A 16328-nucleotide genomic window follows, 5' to 3' on the forward strand; every position below is an offset into this window, starting at 1 on the left:
AGAGGAAGGGAGAGAGATAGAGAGTTAGAAACATCGATGAGAGAGAGACATTGATCAGCTGCCTCCTGCACATCTCCCCCTGGGGATGTGCCCGCAACCCAGGTACATGCCCTTGACCGGAATCGAACCTGGGACCCTTGAGTCCACAGGCTGATGCTCTATCCACTGAGCCAAACCGGTTTCAGCAGCCTAATGTTTTTTAGATTATCTGGTTTTGTGGATAGCTATAGGTGATTCTTTTTTACTGCTGAGTAATATTCCATTGTATGAATATACCACAATGTCTTTATCCATTCTCCTATTGGTGGACATTTGGATCATTGCTAGTTTGGAGCTATTATGCAAAAGCTGCTATGAACATTCTTGTACAGTCTCTGTCAATGTGTTTTCATTTTCTTACACAAATACCTAGTAGTAGATGCTCAGACATGTGGTGGGTAGGAATGTTTAATTGTATAAGAAACTACCGACAATATTTTATTTACTTTTTAATAGCATTTGTCACAACAAAGTGTATTTATAATATGTGAAATTGAGCTTCTAAAAATTAGGACATATTTTATTCTTTATATTTTCACAAGTGCCTAATACAGTGTATGGCACATATTTGGTGCTTGCTCCATAAACATCGAAGAAGGAACTATAGTAGTTCTTTATTTTTATTACTTTTATGGAATTTATCACATGCTATCTTATTGGTTATGTTCATGTTTTCTCTGTACTAGATTGCAAGTTTCTTAATCTGTAGGAATTTTTGTTTTATTCTTGTTTTATATTTCACATTGCTTTGAAAATTACTTTGATGAATGAACCAGCCTGTCACTTAGAAGGTGAAGAACCAGGAACAGAAGAACAAGAGAAGTTTGCCTGTTTCTTCTGATTGGGAAGAAGGAGAGAGGGAGAGCCGGCAGAGCAGCTATTATATTAGTGGGCCCACTATTTGGCGGTGGTGGAGGAGGGGGTTCACTGAGACTTGTGGCCTAGGAAGAGCATTTTGTACTCTAATTTGCCTCCATTTCAATATGTTGCAGAGCAAGGAAGCGGTTTTTATTTTAGTTGGTGCAGCTGGCTCCCAAGTGGGTCAGTAGACCGTTTTTATTAGTGTTGCATCATGCATTGACCCACTAGGCTTTGACTTTGCAGGATGTGCTGCTTGTGAAACAGAGGAAATAGACGCAGTGTTTGAATATTTGGTATTGTGTTCTTATTTTGCAGTTAAATCCAGATGTGAATGTTTTCCAGCGGAAATTTGTGAATGAAGTTAGAAGATGTGAAGAAATGGATCGAAAGCTTCGTATGTGCATTTTGGTCTTGATGGTGTTCCTAAAATGAGTCATTTATCTTAAATTAGAGACACCAGTGCTCTTAATAAAGGGAGGAAATCCTACAGGAGAAAAAGAAAGGAGGAAAAATCTTGTGATCCTGATGTTAAGATGAATTTCTGGTATACAAGTAGATTTTGTGGTGTTTGGGCCTGGTGATGCTTAATGGAAACCTTGTGTGAGATGACAGGGCTGTAAGCTGAAAACACTGCTTTGTGTGTGTGTGTGTGTGTGTGTGTGTGTGTGTGTGTGTGTGTGTGTGTGTGAAGGGTTTTATACCAGAACTAGTGGCCCAGTGCACGAAATTCATGTGGGGGAGGGGACTGTCCCTCAACCTGGCCTGCACCCTCTCCAATCTGGGACCCCTCAGGGGATGTCTGACTGCCAGTTTAGGCCCATAGAGATCGAGCCTAAACTGGCAGTTGGACATCCCTCTTGTAATCCAGGACCGCTGGCTTCTAACCACTCATCTGCCTGCCTGCTTGATCATCCCTAACCACTCTGCCTGCCCGCTTGCCCCCAACTGCCCCCTCACCCCCCGCTTGCCAGCCTGCTCGCCACCAACTGCCCTTCCCTCCTGGCCTGATCGCCCCTAACCTCCTCTGCCTCGGCCCCACTTTATCTGGAAGGTTTCCTGGAAGGTCTCCTGGTCTAATTAGCATAATACCCTTTTTTTAGTATAGATTACATTATAGAATTCTGAGGGATGGAACCCAGACCACCATCAATTTTAGATGTCAGCATAGCCACCTTTCAATCTGCGCTATTTATGTATGAGGGAAGAAACTAAAACTTAAGGCTCTATTGAGAGTTAGGGTGTTCATATGCTTGCTTTCATTCATTTCTTACAACATCCCTTCAAAATGGGTGTTAACCTCATTTAATAAGTGAGGAAACCAAAGATCAGAGAGGCTAAGTGACATGGTCCAAGAATGTAAGTGACCGTGATGGAATCAGTATTTGAATTGGGTTGTTCTGTCTGGTTCTAAAACCCAAGGTCTTGCTAGTATACTATGCCAGCTCTCAGTTAGCTGATAGGTGAATTTGGTTCCCATCCTAAAAAACAAAGTCAGTAGTTGTCACCTGAAACACTTTTCTTTTCTGGTGTCTTGGAGCCTTATTCTGCCTCTTGCTTCTTATTTGTTTTGTTTCCTTTAAATGTATTGAAACCCTTTTGATCTGGAGTTGTCTCACTAGTGTGTCAGTTGTCAAATAGTCTGTTGAGTTGGCTCTTCCATAGCTCTGCTCTGCCCGCACGCAGTGCTTGTGATGAGGACATCATGCTCTGGGGCAGCAGTCACAGAGGTTGCAGGGCTGAAGCAGGTTGGACTAGTTTGAAGACCAGAAGAGGAAATGAAGACAGGATGGAATGATAACCCTCTTTGGGGAAGCTGTGCTTTAGAGATTGTGTGGTAGGAGGACGAGGAATGTAGAGAAAAAAGGATTTGCATATTCTGCCTCTTTTGTATAAAAGTATCTTTCGTAGAATGAAGCTTTTTAGCCAGGCTTGGCATCTCTTTCCACCCCTCCGCCTTGAAATATTGGCAATTCCAAGCATATGCTATACATGAATGTTTTGATTCTGTCATTTTAGGATTTGTTGAGAAAGAGATAAGAAAAGCTAATATCCCAATTATGGACACTGGCGAAAATCCAGAGGTGCCCTTCCCCCGGGACATGATTGACTTAGAGGTAAACAATTCTGAGGATGCCAAATAAGTGTCTTGCTGTTTAAATGTAGAAATTTCTGAGTGGATAGAGAGTAGAGTAATTCTAGCTGTGTTTGTCAGCATTATTTTTTGATGTAAGTTTCTTGTAGCTGGAATTAAAATGAAATTTCCTTTTTATGGTATAGAACAGCATGTTGAACAGTGTCATGTGCCACTAAATAAATGTTTATTGGCTTATTGAAACCATATTGGATTAATGTCAGTTTATCTAGTAATTTATTAATCTCATTGACTAAATAAATGAATAGCCAGTGGATTTCAATATTTATTTTATCCATCTGAAGTCTCCTGAGAATTCAACCAAGGGTATAATAGAATATATAAACAAAGATGATTTAAACAAAAATTTGAATGAAGAAAATTGCCCTGGTAAAATCATGTATTTGCAGGGTAGATATAAGATATCTGTCATAGTAGCTAGAGTTCTGTTGGATAGATGAATTCATGCCTTTCAGAGCAAGCTCATTGAGCTTAGTTTGAGTTAATAGTTTGATTTCTTTTCTTTTTTATAGGCTAATTTTGAGAAGATTGAAAATGAACTGAAGGAAATCAACACCAACCAGGAAGCTCTGAAGAGAAACTTCCTGGAACTGACTGAATTAAAATTTATACTTCGCAAAACTCAGCAGTTTTTCGATGAGGTCAGACTATTATTTCTTTTAGTAATTGAGCAGCTGGTGTTACACCTGCACAAGTGGGCCATATTTTTATTCCAGTAATTATTTTAATTTGCTAGTTTGAAAGCAATACCATCTTCACACCCTGTTTTAGTTGAAGAACTGTCAGATTATGTTCCATTTTTCATGCAGTACATAGCCAGACATAATTTTGTATATTTTTGCATTTTCTGTAATTTTTCATCTCCAGATGGGGAAAGGAACCCTACAATAGTTGTATTAACATAGTTAAAATTTTTACATTCTATTTTAAGGTAAGTAAATGTTTAAGGTTAAAGTCAAAGCAACAAGAAACATTCAGTTACATGTGAAATTATAACAAAGGTTTAATCTCCAAACCTTTTGTCATCAAATTTTAATTTTATTTCTATGTTTGCCCATCAACCTTCAAGCACACTTTTAACTACTTTAGATAGCACATATCACACTTTAATTTTTTTTAAATACTATATGGAAATATTGGTAGGATGCTTGTTTGGAATTCCTGGATTTTCATATAAACTCAACCGCATTACCAGGTAGGGAAAAATGTTAATAAGGTCCTGGATTAGAAATGTAGGTGACTAAGTTGCCAGCAGCTTGCTGAGGTGCCCCCGTGGGAGGGATTTGGAGCAAGGCTTTCAGAAAGCTTCCTTCTCCTAATTAAACCTGGGAAGGAGTCTTAGTTTTCAGCCTGGACGTGATTTTTCTGATGGCTTAAAATATGGGTCATTCTCTCTTTTTTAATTTAATATTTTTATTAATTTTTAGAGAGAGAGGGAGGGAGGGAGAGAGAAAGAGAAAATCAATGTGAGAGCGAAACATTCATTGGCTGCCTCCTGCATGCCCCCTACCAGGGATCAAGCCTGAAACAGGGCATGTGCCCTCACCAGAAATCGAACCTGCACGGGGACAATGCCCAACCAACTGAGTCACACTGGCCAGGCTGGATAATTCTCTTTTTTACAGGTGTTTTTGCCCCTGCTTAGCAACATAAGACACTTCAGAGATTGTTCTGGACACCGTTCAGTGTGCCTTCCCATAAAGTTCTTTATTTCCTTTGTTCAAAACAAATTTTCTTGTGTGGCAAAACTTTTAAAAAATAGAAGGCCCAATTTAGTTAGTATCTGCTCTTGTTCTCAGTTCCATTTTTAATAGCTGTGTTTTGGAGAAAGAACAACTTCCCACTGTTCTTATACTAGAATAGGGGTTCTCCAACCAGCAGCATCAGCCTTGCATGGGAACTTGTCAGAATGCAAATTACCAGTCTGAGAGTGGGCGTAGCAATCTGTTTTCATAAGATCATCGGGAGGCAGGCTAGTTTGAGAACCACTGGGCTAGAGAAAGTCAGCTGAAGATGTGATACATTCCTCAATAGCTAAGGCTTTGACTTAGAGAAGCCATGCTAATTAAAAAGATCTGCTGGGGCGAGGGAAAAGGGGAAAGGTCTTATGAATTTAATTGCCTGGCCCTCCTAAGGATTAGAATCTGGCAGTATTTATCAAGAGAGGTTCGGTGTGAATATTCAGCTTGCTGACTGAGCTGAGAATTTTGAGACCACTGATAACTTCTTTCACTAGTCCGCAATTATCGTCGCATTAGAGGGTGTGGGACAGTGTGATTAACTCATGACAAGTGTTTCAGGTCTTTTGCAACAGGCATATGACCACTTAGGCATATGATTTTAATGAACAAGTAATCTGGAATTCCAGTATGCTCACTGCCTACACATTGTATTTATCTTCATTAATTCACTGAACATTGATAAACCACCTACCTTTGGTGAGACAATGAGATGAGTAAGACCTGGTCCCTATGCTCAAGGAGCATATCCGTAATTATGAGGAAACATCCCGGACACAGTGCCTCCAGTGCTCCCAGATGTGTGCTTTTCTAAATGTGTTCAAGCTGCTTCCCACAGATGCAATATAAACCTGGTCTCAGGATCAAAGCTCAGCTACTTTTAGCATCATTTAGGACTTAATTTTCCCTCCCCCCCCTCCTCTTTTTTCCTTTTGATATAGTCTTTTGTTTACTGCTCAGATGTTGCTGAAAAGTATGAAAATGTCTTCCATAACCTCCCAAATTTAAGAATTGAAATGGGCTTCTTAGTCTAGTTCATTCTGGGAGAAATTCTGAATAAAGATTGACAAATGGACTCCCTTAAGGGAAATAGTTATTAAAACTTTAATGTTATAATTTTTAAAAATAGTAAAAATATAAAAAGGAACAATGGAAAAATGACCTAAGATTTTAAAATCATAAGTTATGGATTTTGAAATTTCTTTGTGCTTAATAAGTCTAAACATGAAAAGCCCTTGCTGAGAAGGCAGGCTTAAATCTTCATGACCTTCATGCCCAATCTTTGGTGAGGTGTTCACTTTTGAACACAAGGCCTTGGCTATGAGAGGTTCTTCCGCTGCTTTCGTTATCAGTCCCTCTCATTCTTAGCACCCTCACCGCAGCGCAGGAAATCTGGCAAGAACCACTCCGCCTTTTCTCTGCAACTGCACCGTCCGTGCCTTGCCTGCTCTTGCCACTAGCTCGTAACCTCGGCCAGGTCCCTTTCAATAGCCCTTGCCCTGCTGCCACTACACAGCAACCTCAGGTGTCCAGGCCATGACAGGAAACCAGACCTCACAGAGTGAGCGCGTGCGCACGTGGAAGACACACTTAAAGAATGCAAAAGATAAGGAAACTTGAGGCCCTCAAATCTTGGAAACATAGATTTTTTCATGAGATTATCTTCTATGCCTACAACTAGAAGGTTTGCAAATGGCCTAAAACACTACCAGTTTCAAAGCCTTCTTTTTGGTGAATATGATTAATGATTTGTAATAATGAGTTAGCAGACAATGGCTAAATCAGAGAATGATTCCCATCTTTTGGTATAGGGGTTCTGATTGGTGAGGGGTGTATAAGGGGAAAGATAAACACATTGAATATTCTTATGATTTAAGATGATTACAAATTTGACTTAGCCATTTCTTATCCAGAGCATTTAATATGACTTGTTAATGATTATCCTTTTCTCAGTCTTCTTGCTTATGCAGAGCTGTAAGAGCTGGAGAGATTTCTCTGCATCTTTACCATAAGCACCATAACATATGAGAGCGTAAAGAAGACTGGAAAAGTAATGGTTAATGGCATGCAGATCCCTGCCTTCTTTTCCTCCTGAGTTTTTCATTCATTTGCTTTCTTTACTTTTCTTTCCCATCTGCCATCTCCTTTGGGGTTTGGGTAAATAACTTAGGTGATAAAGTGTAATCTCTCACTCTCTCTCGCTCTCTCTTTTTTCTCTGTCTCTCTATCTCTATTTTTTAAATTGATTTTTAGAGAGAGAAGAAGGGAGTGTAATTTCTTTCTTAACATAGATGGAAGTAAAAGTGTTTGCTCTTGGTAACTAAAGTAGCTTGAACTGGACTTGTGCTGCTTATACTTAAGAGTAGAAATAGACCTACTGAAGCTCTGCTACTTCTTTTTTCAAGGCATGGTTTCAGTGTTCTAATTGGGGCAGGGGGTAAGCCAGAGGGCATAGCAAGTAACTTAGAGGAACATTGGCAGGTCGTTATTGTTACTAGAGAACCCAGTTAGGATTTTGCTACTTGACGACATGGTTTTAGAGATTGCCTTAAAGGCCTTCAGTTAGTGGTTCTGGTCATCCTATTTTCTCACGAGGCACGATTATTTTATTTAAAAATCTTTTACTTTCCTCTCTAAGACTTAGGATTTTTTTCCATTTTTTAATCATCACCTGAGGATATGTGTGTTTTATTTTTTGTTTGTTTTTTGTTTTTTATTTTAGAGAGAGAAACATCAATTGGTTGCCTCCTGTGTGCACCCTGACCAGGGATCAAACCCACAATCTAAGTATATGCCCTGACTGGGAGTTGCACCTGCAACATTTTGGTGCATGGGACGATGCTCCAACCAATGGAGCGGCTCACCTGGACAGGGCAAGACTTGGGATTTGTAAGTATGAAATAGTGTAATTATGAATTAGAAGCTTATTGCAAGTTTCTATTTAACTTTAATTCTGTTTTTTTTTTTTATATACCGAGAGAGTCCCAGATACAGTCTTTGGAGTGGTCTAATTGCTGTTTCATCTTTGTCCCCTTAGAGTACATGTTGGCTTTGAGTCTGATCTTTAGGGTTTATTTAAACCAAGTCTTATGAACCGTACAGGGAAGTAGGCAGGAATCTTGTGAATAGCAGTAAGTTTCACTGGTTTTTGCTGAGGGACATTCCAAGAACACATTGAAATGTGGAAGTCATCTGGATCCTCAAAATAAACTGCCTGTGGCTTGTAGTGAGCTGGTTTGACCTTAAGTAGAAACAAGAAGAACCTCTGAACTGCCATTTGATAGCAGCTGGTAACCTGTGGCCCATTATCTCATCTTAAGCTTTTCCAAATCCCATGACAGTATTTCTCTGCCCTTCCCTTTGTTAAAAAATATCAAAGTTGATCCCGCTTTCAAAATTTTACTTCTCAAAGCAATTGCCTTCACATAGTAAGGCTTTCAGACTTACACTTGACATTCCCATGAGGTTTTTTTTGTTTATAATGGGTTGACAGGAGTAGAATCTTGAAATTTGGAATGAAAATGATGGAGAACAATTTTACTGATTTTTTCTTTGTTTTGTCAAACAAGAAGTGCATGGATATTAAAGTTGGAGAGGTCAGGCTGTGGAGAAATCAATTGGCCTTTATTTTTTAGGGCAGCTTCCCTTCCTGATGGGAGTAAAAGGTGGTAGGAAAGAAGTGTTGTGTAAAGAGAGGCTAGGAAATATAGACGTAGCACATCTTAAAAGGTCCCTTTCCTCCTTCATTTCATTGTATAAACTGTCATGGTGGAAATCATTTTAAATCTAAACCATTAAACTAGCCCACACACTGTGTATTGGCCTAATATCTCTACTCTCTTCACTGCATTTGATTCCGATTATTGGATTAGCTAACTCAAGAATCCTGCAACTGTAAAGCCTACATGAACTTTTTAATATTCCTCAATTCCTGCTCAGAAGCTACAACATTCCAATACGTTTTCACTTTTTCTTCCCTTTATGGATACGGTGGAGGCCCAGGCCTGTCCAGCTATTGTACTTCTTATCCTTTTGGAGAAAGAAATACTCCTTACGTCCCATGGAGCATTTTATGCAATGGCTGAAAGTCCTCACATTCTGCATTTCTAAGAGCACAGAAATCCGAGGTATCTGGAGAGGCCTCCCCTCCAGATCACACACTGTGGTTAAGACAGTGACGCTGCCTTGCGTTCTTCCTTGGAAAAAGAGCCTCCATCTTTCACATTCTCACGCAGGGACAATTCTAGTTTGTAACTGCCTGGAAATTGGATGTTGAGAGTCGGCTGAGCTGCCTCCTTTTTGCTCAAAAGGAAGAAACACTTCAGCTTCTATCCACATGAAAAGGTATTTCCTGGTACTTTCATGGCTCATTTAGGAAAATATAAGAGAAAAAATGGCTTCCACCAAGTAAGATTTATACATGTCACCATCATTTAATGTTTGTTTTTGTTTTTTTTATTCCTTATTTCTTAAACCATTTCCCCAGATGATTTCCTGGGACAATTATGCTTTCTTTCCCTCTTGTTTCTTTTCTTTGTTTTCTTTCCTTATTGTTCTTCTTTTTGTGGGTACATCTTCTCTTTTGGTGGTTTGTTTCTCATCTTTATTTTCTGAACTTATCTCCTGGTTCCTCGTTCCCTGCATGCCACTAACTATTTTCATTAGATATTAATTGATTTGTGAATTCAGGCTGAATTGCATCATCAGCAGATGGCGGATCCAGACCTGTTGGAAGAGTCCTCATCCCTCTTGGAGCCAAGTGAGATAGGAAGAGGCACACCTTTAAGACTCGGGTAAGTACCACTTCAACCCTCCATACTCAGTGGGGTCAAGTTCATTTTTACTGTTCAGAAGAGCCAAAGGTTGGCCTTTACTTGCTTCCAGAATGCACTCTCCTCTGAGCCTGTTGAGAGGCGCTCCTCAGTTGATTTGGATTGTGTTCTCTCAACTCTCTTCTGGGACCAGAATAAAACTTTAGTTTTTTTGACATAACAATGTGTAATCATGTTTGTCATCCTCGTACCTCTCCTCACTTTCCTTCTTTGTCTTAAAGCCTTCCATCCCCTGGCATGGGATAGATTTCCCAACCTGGCTCTTCTTCCCACAGCTTCGTGGCTGGTGTGATTAACCGGGAGCGCATCCCTACTTTTGAGCGCATGCTTTGGCGGGTGTGCCGGGGGAATGTGTTCCTGCGACAGGCTGAAATCGAGAACCCCCTGGAGGATCCTGTGACTGTAAGACAAGGACATTGTGTCCCATGGAGTAGGTCTTGTAAAGGGAGTTCAGAGCAGGAGCAGCCTCGTGCCCCCTGACTCTGAACCTGCCACAAAGGAGCCCTTACGTTCATCCCGGCTTTGATCTGGGAATTTCAGAGACGGCTCTTTTCCTCTTAACTGCCATCATATGTGTACATATGATCTATATATGATATATACATGTACATTTTAAAGCTATGCCTGTGTATTATTTTGAATGTAAATTTTTTTTCCAGTTATTTTAACCTTTAGCTTTATATGTTTTGTGTTACTTATCTGGGACCAACAAAAAAGTAACCTTCTATGAAAGTTAGCTTAAAGTAAGACATCTGGTTCCCAGTTTGGTAATATCAGTATGTAAAAAGGAGAGTTCCTACATTGTGGATCTCTGTAAGTTGATGAGATTTTAGTTGGTAAGGTTTTTTATTGTCTACTTGTTTGTTAGGAGATTTAGAAACTTAGTTTAAAAATACATATTGTGAAGGTAGGATGATCTTCCCACCCAATGCTCTGGAAAGTAAGAATAGCATAACATCGTAGCATTTGACATAGTGGGACAGAATTCTTAACGTAAACCTATATTAAGTATGGTGAGTTCTGATTTCAGGGATCACAAGCAAAGAAGATTAAATGTTCGGCAAAAAAATTTACTTCACTTTTGTGTTAGTATTATTTAGAAGCCTAAAGTTGTTGTTTTTTTGTTGTTCTAAATTATCTTTTGGATTTCTTAAATTAGTATCCTTTGTCCTAAGAAGAGAGATTGAGACTTCTCAGAGTGGGTGGGTCCTGCAGCTACAAATGATCCAGTGAGAGTATATGACTTTTATCCTCAGTGTTGAGTAGGAGCATAGTGACACTTAGGTTATGGTGAGTCCCCTCACCCAGAGGAGCAGTCGTACAGTCTTATTGAGGCTGGCCTCGGGTTGTGAAGACATTGTGATGTGCAGGCACACCTAATGTGGACCTGTTCTCAGGAATGTTCGGCCAAGTGTCTGGGCAACAGAAACCATTTTATCAACAAATTGAGGAAAGGGTGCCTGGGTATCTCGGAGCTACAGCAGAGCAGCTGCACCAAGAATGTGCACCAGTTTATTTCTAGAGGATTTAGGAATTTAAGTCTTAAGCCTTATCTGCTTCACTCGTCATCCCCTTTTATCTTCTAAAGTTTTGTTTTCTTATTCAACCAGCTCCATAGGAATATGAGAAAATAGAGACAATCTTGGTCAACACTCAGTATAGCTTATTTTTCTCATTATTCCTTCCATACTTCAAGTGTAAACTTGGTATTTGGAATGGATTGTGTTTTGCCTTGTCCCCTAAAGTCTAAGTCGGAATGAATCATGAAATTCTACATCAACACTCTCCCCAACTACTCGGTCCCTTGTAGTTATCCAGTTCTCTTTATCTGGGAATTTCTAAGCATGGGAGCAGACAGGAATGTCTTTCTTCTCTTTCTCTGTACTTATAGCTTTCAGGCAATAGAAGATTTAAAGTGGAATTGGTAAATAGGGCTAAGTTGTACTAAGAGAAGGTCATCTTAGAGCAGCCGTGGGCAAACTACGGTCCGCGGGCCGGATCCGGCCCGTTTGAAATGAATAAAACTAAAAAAAAAAAAAAAAAAAAAAAAAAAAAAACACAACCATTGTGGCCCTCGAGTCAAAAAGTTTGCCCACCCCTGTCTTAGAGTCTGTGTCAAGCCCCTGGTTGAGTGTAAAAGCACATACAGGAAGTTTTTTGTGACTTAGTAATTACAGGGCAAATGTTCTTGTAGTGGAGCTTAAGAAATGGATGGAGGATAGTGGTTCAAGTACACGGTTGCCGTATCCTCAAAGAATTTTTGTTGCTCCTGTATCACCAAGAAAGTAAGTTACTTAAGACTTTTTTTCTGGGTTACAAGTCTGAAGTCTTGGTTTTCGGTTTGGGGCCTAGGGCGACTACGTGCACAAGTCTGTGTTCATCATTTTCTTCCAAGGTGATCAGCTGAAAAACAGGGTCAAGAAAATCTGCGAAGGGTAAGAGAAACGTGCCTCCCCTGAGGGTGCAGGCGAACTCTCCTAAGTCTTAGACTATAGAATAGTGAAACACAAACCCTTACTTTACCTTCACATGGTGAATACATCTTTTAATAAGGTTGGGGCTGTTTTAAACACTTAGAAATGGCCCAAGTTCAGTTTTTAAAGTGCTGTCAAAACCACAATTTCCACCCAGGCCGATGTGGCTCAGTTGTTTGAGCGTCATCTTGTGCACCAAAAGGTCATAGGTTCAACTCCCAATTAGGGCACATACCCAGGTTGCAAGTTTGATCACAACCAATGGATATTTCTCTCTTACATCGATGTTTCTCTCTCTCTTCCTCTTCCTCTCTCTCTAAAATCAATACACATGTATTTTTTTAAACACAACACAATTTCCTTTTCTTGGAAAAAAGTAATTAGGATTCATAATTTATAAATGCTACATTGTTCTAGGACAGTGGTTCTGCGTATCCAGCAGTGTGCCACAGGCACCATACCCTTCCACTTTTCTGAAATTCTGCCCGTAAGATCTTTCTTCAGTGCCATTTTTCCTAATATAATTTGTATTACTGTTTTGTTTGTTTGTTTGTTTTAAATATCTTGATTGATTTCAGAGAGGAAGGAAGAGGGGGAGAGAGAGATAGAAACATCAATGATGAGAGAGACATCAATGATGAGAGAGTCATCAATGGGCTGCCTCCTACATGCCCCCCTACTGGGGATCAAGCCCACAACCTGGGCATTTGCCCCAACTGGAATCAAACTGTGACCTCCCGTTCATTGGTGGATGCTCTATCACTGAGCCACACCGCTGGGCTGGTTTTGTTTTTATAATCTAAGGAAATTTAATAGCTACAGAGAATACCAAGATAGTTCAAATGTTACTGCTCTATCTGTAGGCTACTTACCGTAAATAATTATTATTGATTATTACACCAGTCTGAATCCTACTAGTAAATTAGGATTACTTCCTGAGATTATTTAAATTGGACAGGTTAAGAAATATCCGTGTTCCTCAGGCTGTGTCTGTATGTTTTAGGTTCCGGGCCTCTCTCTATCCCTGCCCTGAGACACCCCAGGAGAGGAAGGAAATGGCTTCTGGAGTTAACACCAGGATTGAGGATCTCCAAATGGTACTCAGAGGGCTGACGGGAATTTGTTTTTGTGTGATACTGAAATAGAAGGCCAGTCTCCTTCCTTGAAGCACAAACAGTTTATTAGGCACCTGCAGTAGCTCAGGAAACCAAAAAAGGAAACGTCTCCTTGGGAGCTGGGGAAAAGTTTCATGGAATGACTGCTCCAAAAAAGCATTAATCATTCTCAAAGGAGACAGGAATGCTATGCATCCGAAATCACTGTTGCTTAGAGTATTCATTTCTCCTCATCATGAGTCAAAAGTATGCTTAGTTAAGAAAAAAAAAATCAAATAATACAGAAGTATATACAAAGTCAGTTCCACCCTGTCTCACACACACACTCTCTACCTCCAGAGGCAGCCACTCTCAGCCGCTTGGTGTGTATCCCTCTGGTCACCTGGATATCAACCACACAGTCTAGCCAAAGTGTCCTGGTGTAACCCTTGTACCCAGGAAGAGACTGCATTAGATTTTCCCAAAATCACAGTGTGTGTGATTTATGGGTACATGGAAGGAAAAGGGTGGCCAGCTGGAGTGTTGTTTCCTGTTGAAAAAATGTGATGAGTGCCCCTTGAAACATTAATAAACATGCCAATCCCAAAGGCATTTCTTTCCAGTGGCAAAATTATCAGAGATATGTTGTAATTCCCATTTCAACTTCATCTTTCCCTCTAACCCCCATTGTATGTGACCCACCGACTTGACCTATTTCCAGTTCCTTTGAGATATTCTTAACTGTTTAACCCAAACTGCTGGTGGACCATAGGCCATATTAGTATGTTCTGGGTTCTAGGACTGTCTTATCCCCTCCCAGGCTTATGGGTAGATTTTAAAGAGCAGGTGCAACCCACATGAACTGAACTGAAACTTTAAAATTGAATACCAGGGGGTGGGAGATAGGTAAAGAAAAAAGCAAATAGGACATTGCTTCCCAGAAGTCGTAATAGTAATTGTGAAATTGTCAACAGCCAGAGGAGAAAAAGTAGTTTTGTTCCTTTATTCTCAAGTGATTTAAGAGTTAACCAAGGATATTTTTTCCCCATTAATTTTTAGAGAGTGGAAGGGAGAAAGGGAGGGAGAGAAAAAGGGAGAAGGAGAGAGAAATATGTGAGAAACACGTCAACTGGGGCTGGGGATCAAACCTGCAACCTAGGTACATGCCCTTGACTGAGAATTAAACCTGAGACCCTTTGGTACCACAGCCAATATTCTAACCATTGAGCCACCAGCCAGGCCAGCTTTTTTTAAAACCTTTCTATGTAAGTCACATTCTACTGCTCAAGAAAGTTTGTCAAGAAGTAGTTACTACTTTTTTCTGAACTGACTTGAAGGACTATGATGGACACTTGTGCTAAAATGATTAGTATATAGCTTTTTCCTCTTCAAAATAATGTAGAGATTTAAGATAGATTTTCTTGCAGAAATGTTAGTGGCAGGTTGCTTGTCCAATTTTGGCTTAGCCTCTTTTCTGCTATTAAAATCTTAAATATTTGCTGGTAAATACGGCAGTAACTGTAAAGTGTCCCTGCCCCATTCTCACACTGTCGTCTTGGCAAATGTGATTCTTCTGAGGAACTCTGTCCTGGTTTCTAAAGAATCAGCACTGAAACAGCCCCTCACCCCTACCCCACTCCTCCAGCCTCACAGGAACATAAAGCCTTATCTGCCCGGTGATGACAGTGGTATGTGGCAGGCTAACTTCCTCTAAAGGTTCTGGATCCTCCTGACCCCAGTGTCTCCTGTCTCCGGTTATGGGCCTCCCTTGGCATAGGCAGACAGTGGTGTTCAGCAATGCCTCTTTCCCATCGTTCCCTGCTGCTGGCTTACGTTCAGGGGATTCGGCAGCTTGCTCTTCTTCAGTGTGGATTTGTTGCTTTGTCAACATCTGGACCTGTGATGCTGACTTCTTTGAGTCTGAGTTACAGGCTCCACCTGGAAAGTCACCACTCTTTAATGGGCCAAGTAAAAGCCAATGACCTACATTGTTGTGCCATAGATTTGGTGGTAAGATTAAAGGTATAGTGTAAAGGTAGAAACCATTTTATCAGGCTTCTTTTGAGCTTGGAGCTAAATAAAAACAAATGTTAGTAACTAGAACTCTAATTTCTTGTAATTTGACCCCTAAAAAAAAGTCATTCTAGTCAAAGGAAGAAAAAACAAACAAAAACAAAACAGATTCCCAGCAACCCTTCTCAGAAAGTTGTGCCTTTTGCCATTCATATCCTGAGACTTAAGACTGGTGTTAGAAGGATCCCTCCCATGTTCCTTTCTCTCTCAAAGGTTTTGAATCAAACGGAGGATCACCGCCAGAGGGTTCTGCAGGCAGCTGCTAAGAACATCCGTGTCTGGTTCATCAAAGTGCGGAAGATGAAGGCCATCTACCACACCCTGAACCTGTGCAACATAGACGTGACCCAGAAGTGTCTGATTGCAGAGGTCTGGTGCCCTGTCACTGAACTTGACTCCATCCAGTTTGCACTCAGAAGGGGCACGGTGAGTCCCCCACAGCAAGCAGTGCAGCCTATAGCTAAGAAAAGAGGTTCCCATCAACAGTAACATTAACTATCCACATTTTTATGGCATTTTTACCTTCAGAGTTCTTCAATATACACATCTTGTGTCCTGACAATGCATATTGCATATATGTCCTTTTTTTCCAAATGTGGAAATTGTACTTTTAAAAAAAAGGTTAAATAACTTAATCATGTATCTATGATTCTTCAGGGTAGCTCATGACCACAATGTCAATTTCCTAATCCACATTCTCGGTCCATTAGTATAACCTGTAGGATGACCCTGGCAGACTGACTCACTTAGTAGTTAGAAGTACTGCTCTGTTCAAAGCGCTGATCTAGTTAGAGATGTACTAGTAAAAAATAAGCCCTCAACTACCTTACAATTTCCTTGGAGAGGCTGACAGGCAAACATACAGTCCGACTGTACAGAAGACAGTCTGTACTCAGAGTGGTATATGCAACTCAGATGATTGAACAAAAGCTTCAAGAAGGTGGCACTGGGGCTTTGAAGAATGGGCGAGATGTCGATTTACAATGATGAGAAGAAAATATGGACAAAGGCAGGAAGTACAGTACGACATTCATGGTTGGGCAAAAACGGGATTAGAATGGGCA

The 16328-nt window shown here is 40.4% G+C and overlaps 1 protein-coding gene across 3 annotated transcripts in view; it reads left to right on the plus strand.

The window, feature by feature from the left end:
* The window catches only part of ATP6V0A1 (ATPase, H+ transporting, lysosomal V0 subunit a1), a 52974-nt gene that overhangs the window by 10922 nt on the left and 25724 nt on the right, over positions 1 to 16328 (plus strand). For 2 of the 3 annotated variants that reach the window (XM_006773870.1, XM_006773872.2), the window contains exons 3-10: positions 1216 to 1294; positions 2917 to 3014; positions 3565 to 3693; positions 9481 to 9584; positions 9899 to 10025; positions 11976 to 12058; positions 13101 to 13194; positions 15478 to 15690. In XM_006773870.1, the coding sequence (XP_006773933.1) occupies positions 1216 to 1294; positions 2917 to 3014; positions 3565 to 3693; positions 9481 to 9584; positions 9899 to 10025; positions 11976 to 12058; positions 13101 to 13194; positions 15478 to 15690 (927 nt within the window). The remainder of the gene's footprint in view (positions 1 to 1215; positions 1295 to 2916; positions 3015 to 3564; positions 3694 to 9480; positions 9585 to 9898; positions 10026 to 11975; positions 12059 to 13100; positions 13195 to 15477; positions 15691 to 16328) is intronic. The other variant, XM_006773871.1, reaches the window with a different exon arrangement.

The sequence above is a fragment of the Myotis davidii genome, unplaced genomic scaffold (genome assembly GCF_000327345.1).
Source record: "Myotis davidii unplaced genomic scaffold, ASM32734v1 scaffold1527, whole genome shotgun sequence".
Lineage (NCBI taxonomy): Eukaryota > Metazoa > Chordata > Mammalia > Chiroptera > Vespertilionidae > Myotis > Myotis davidii.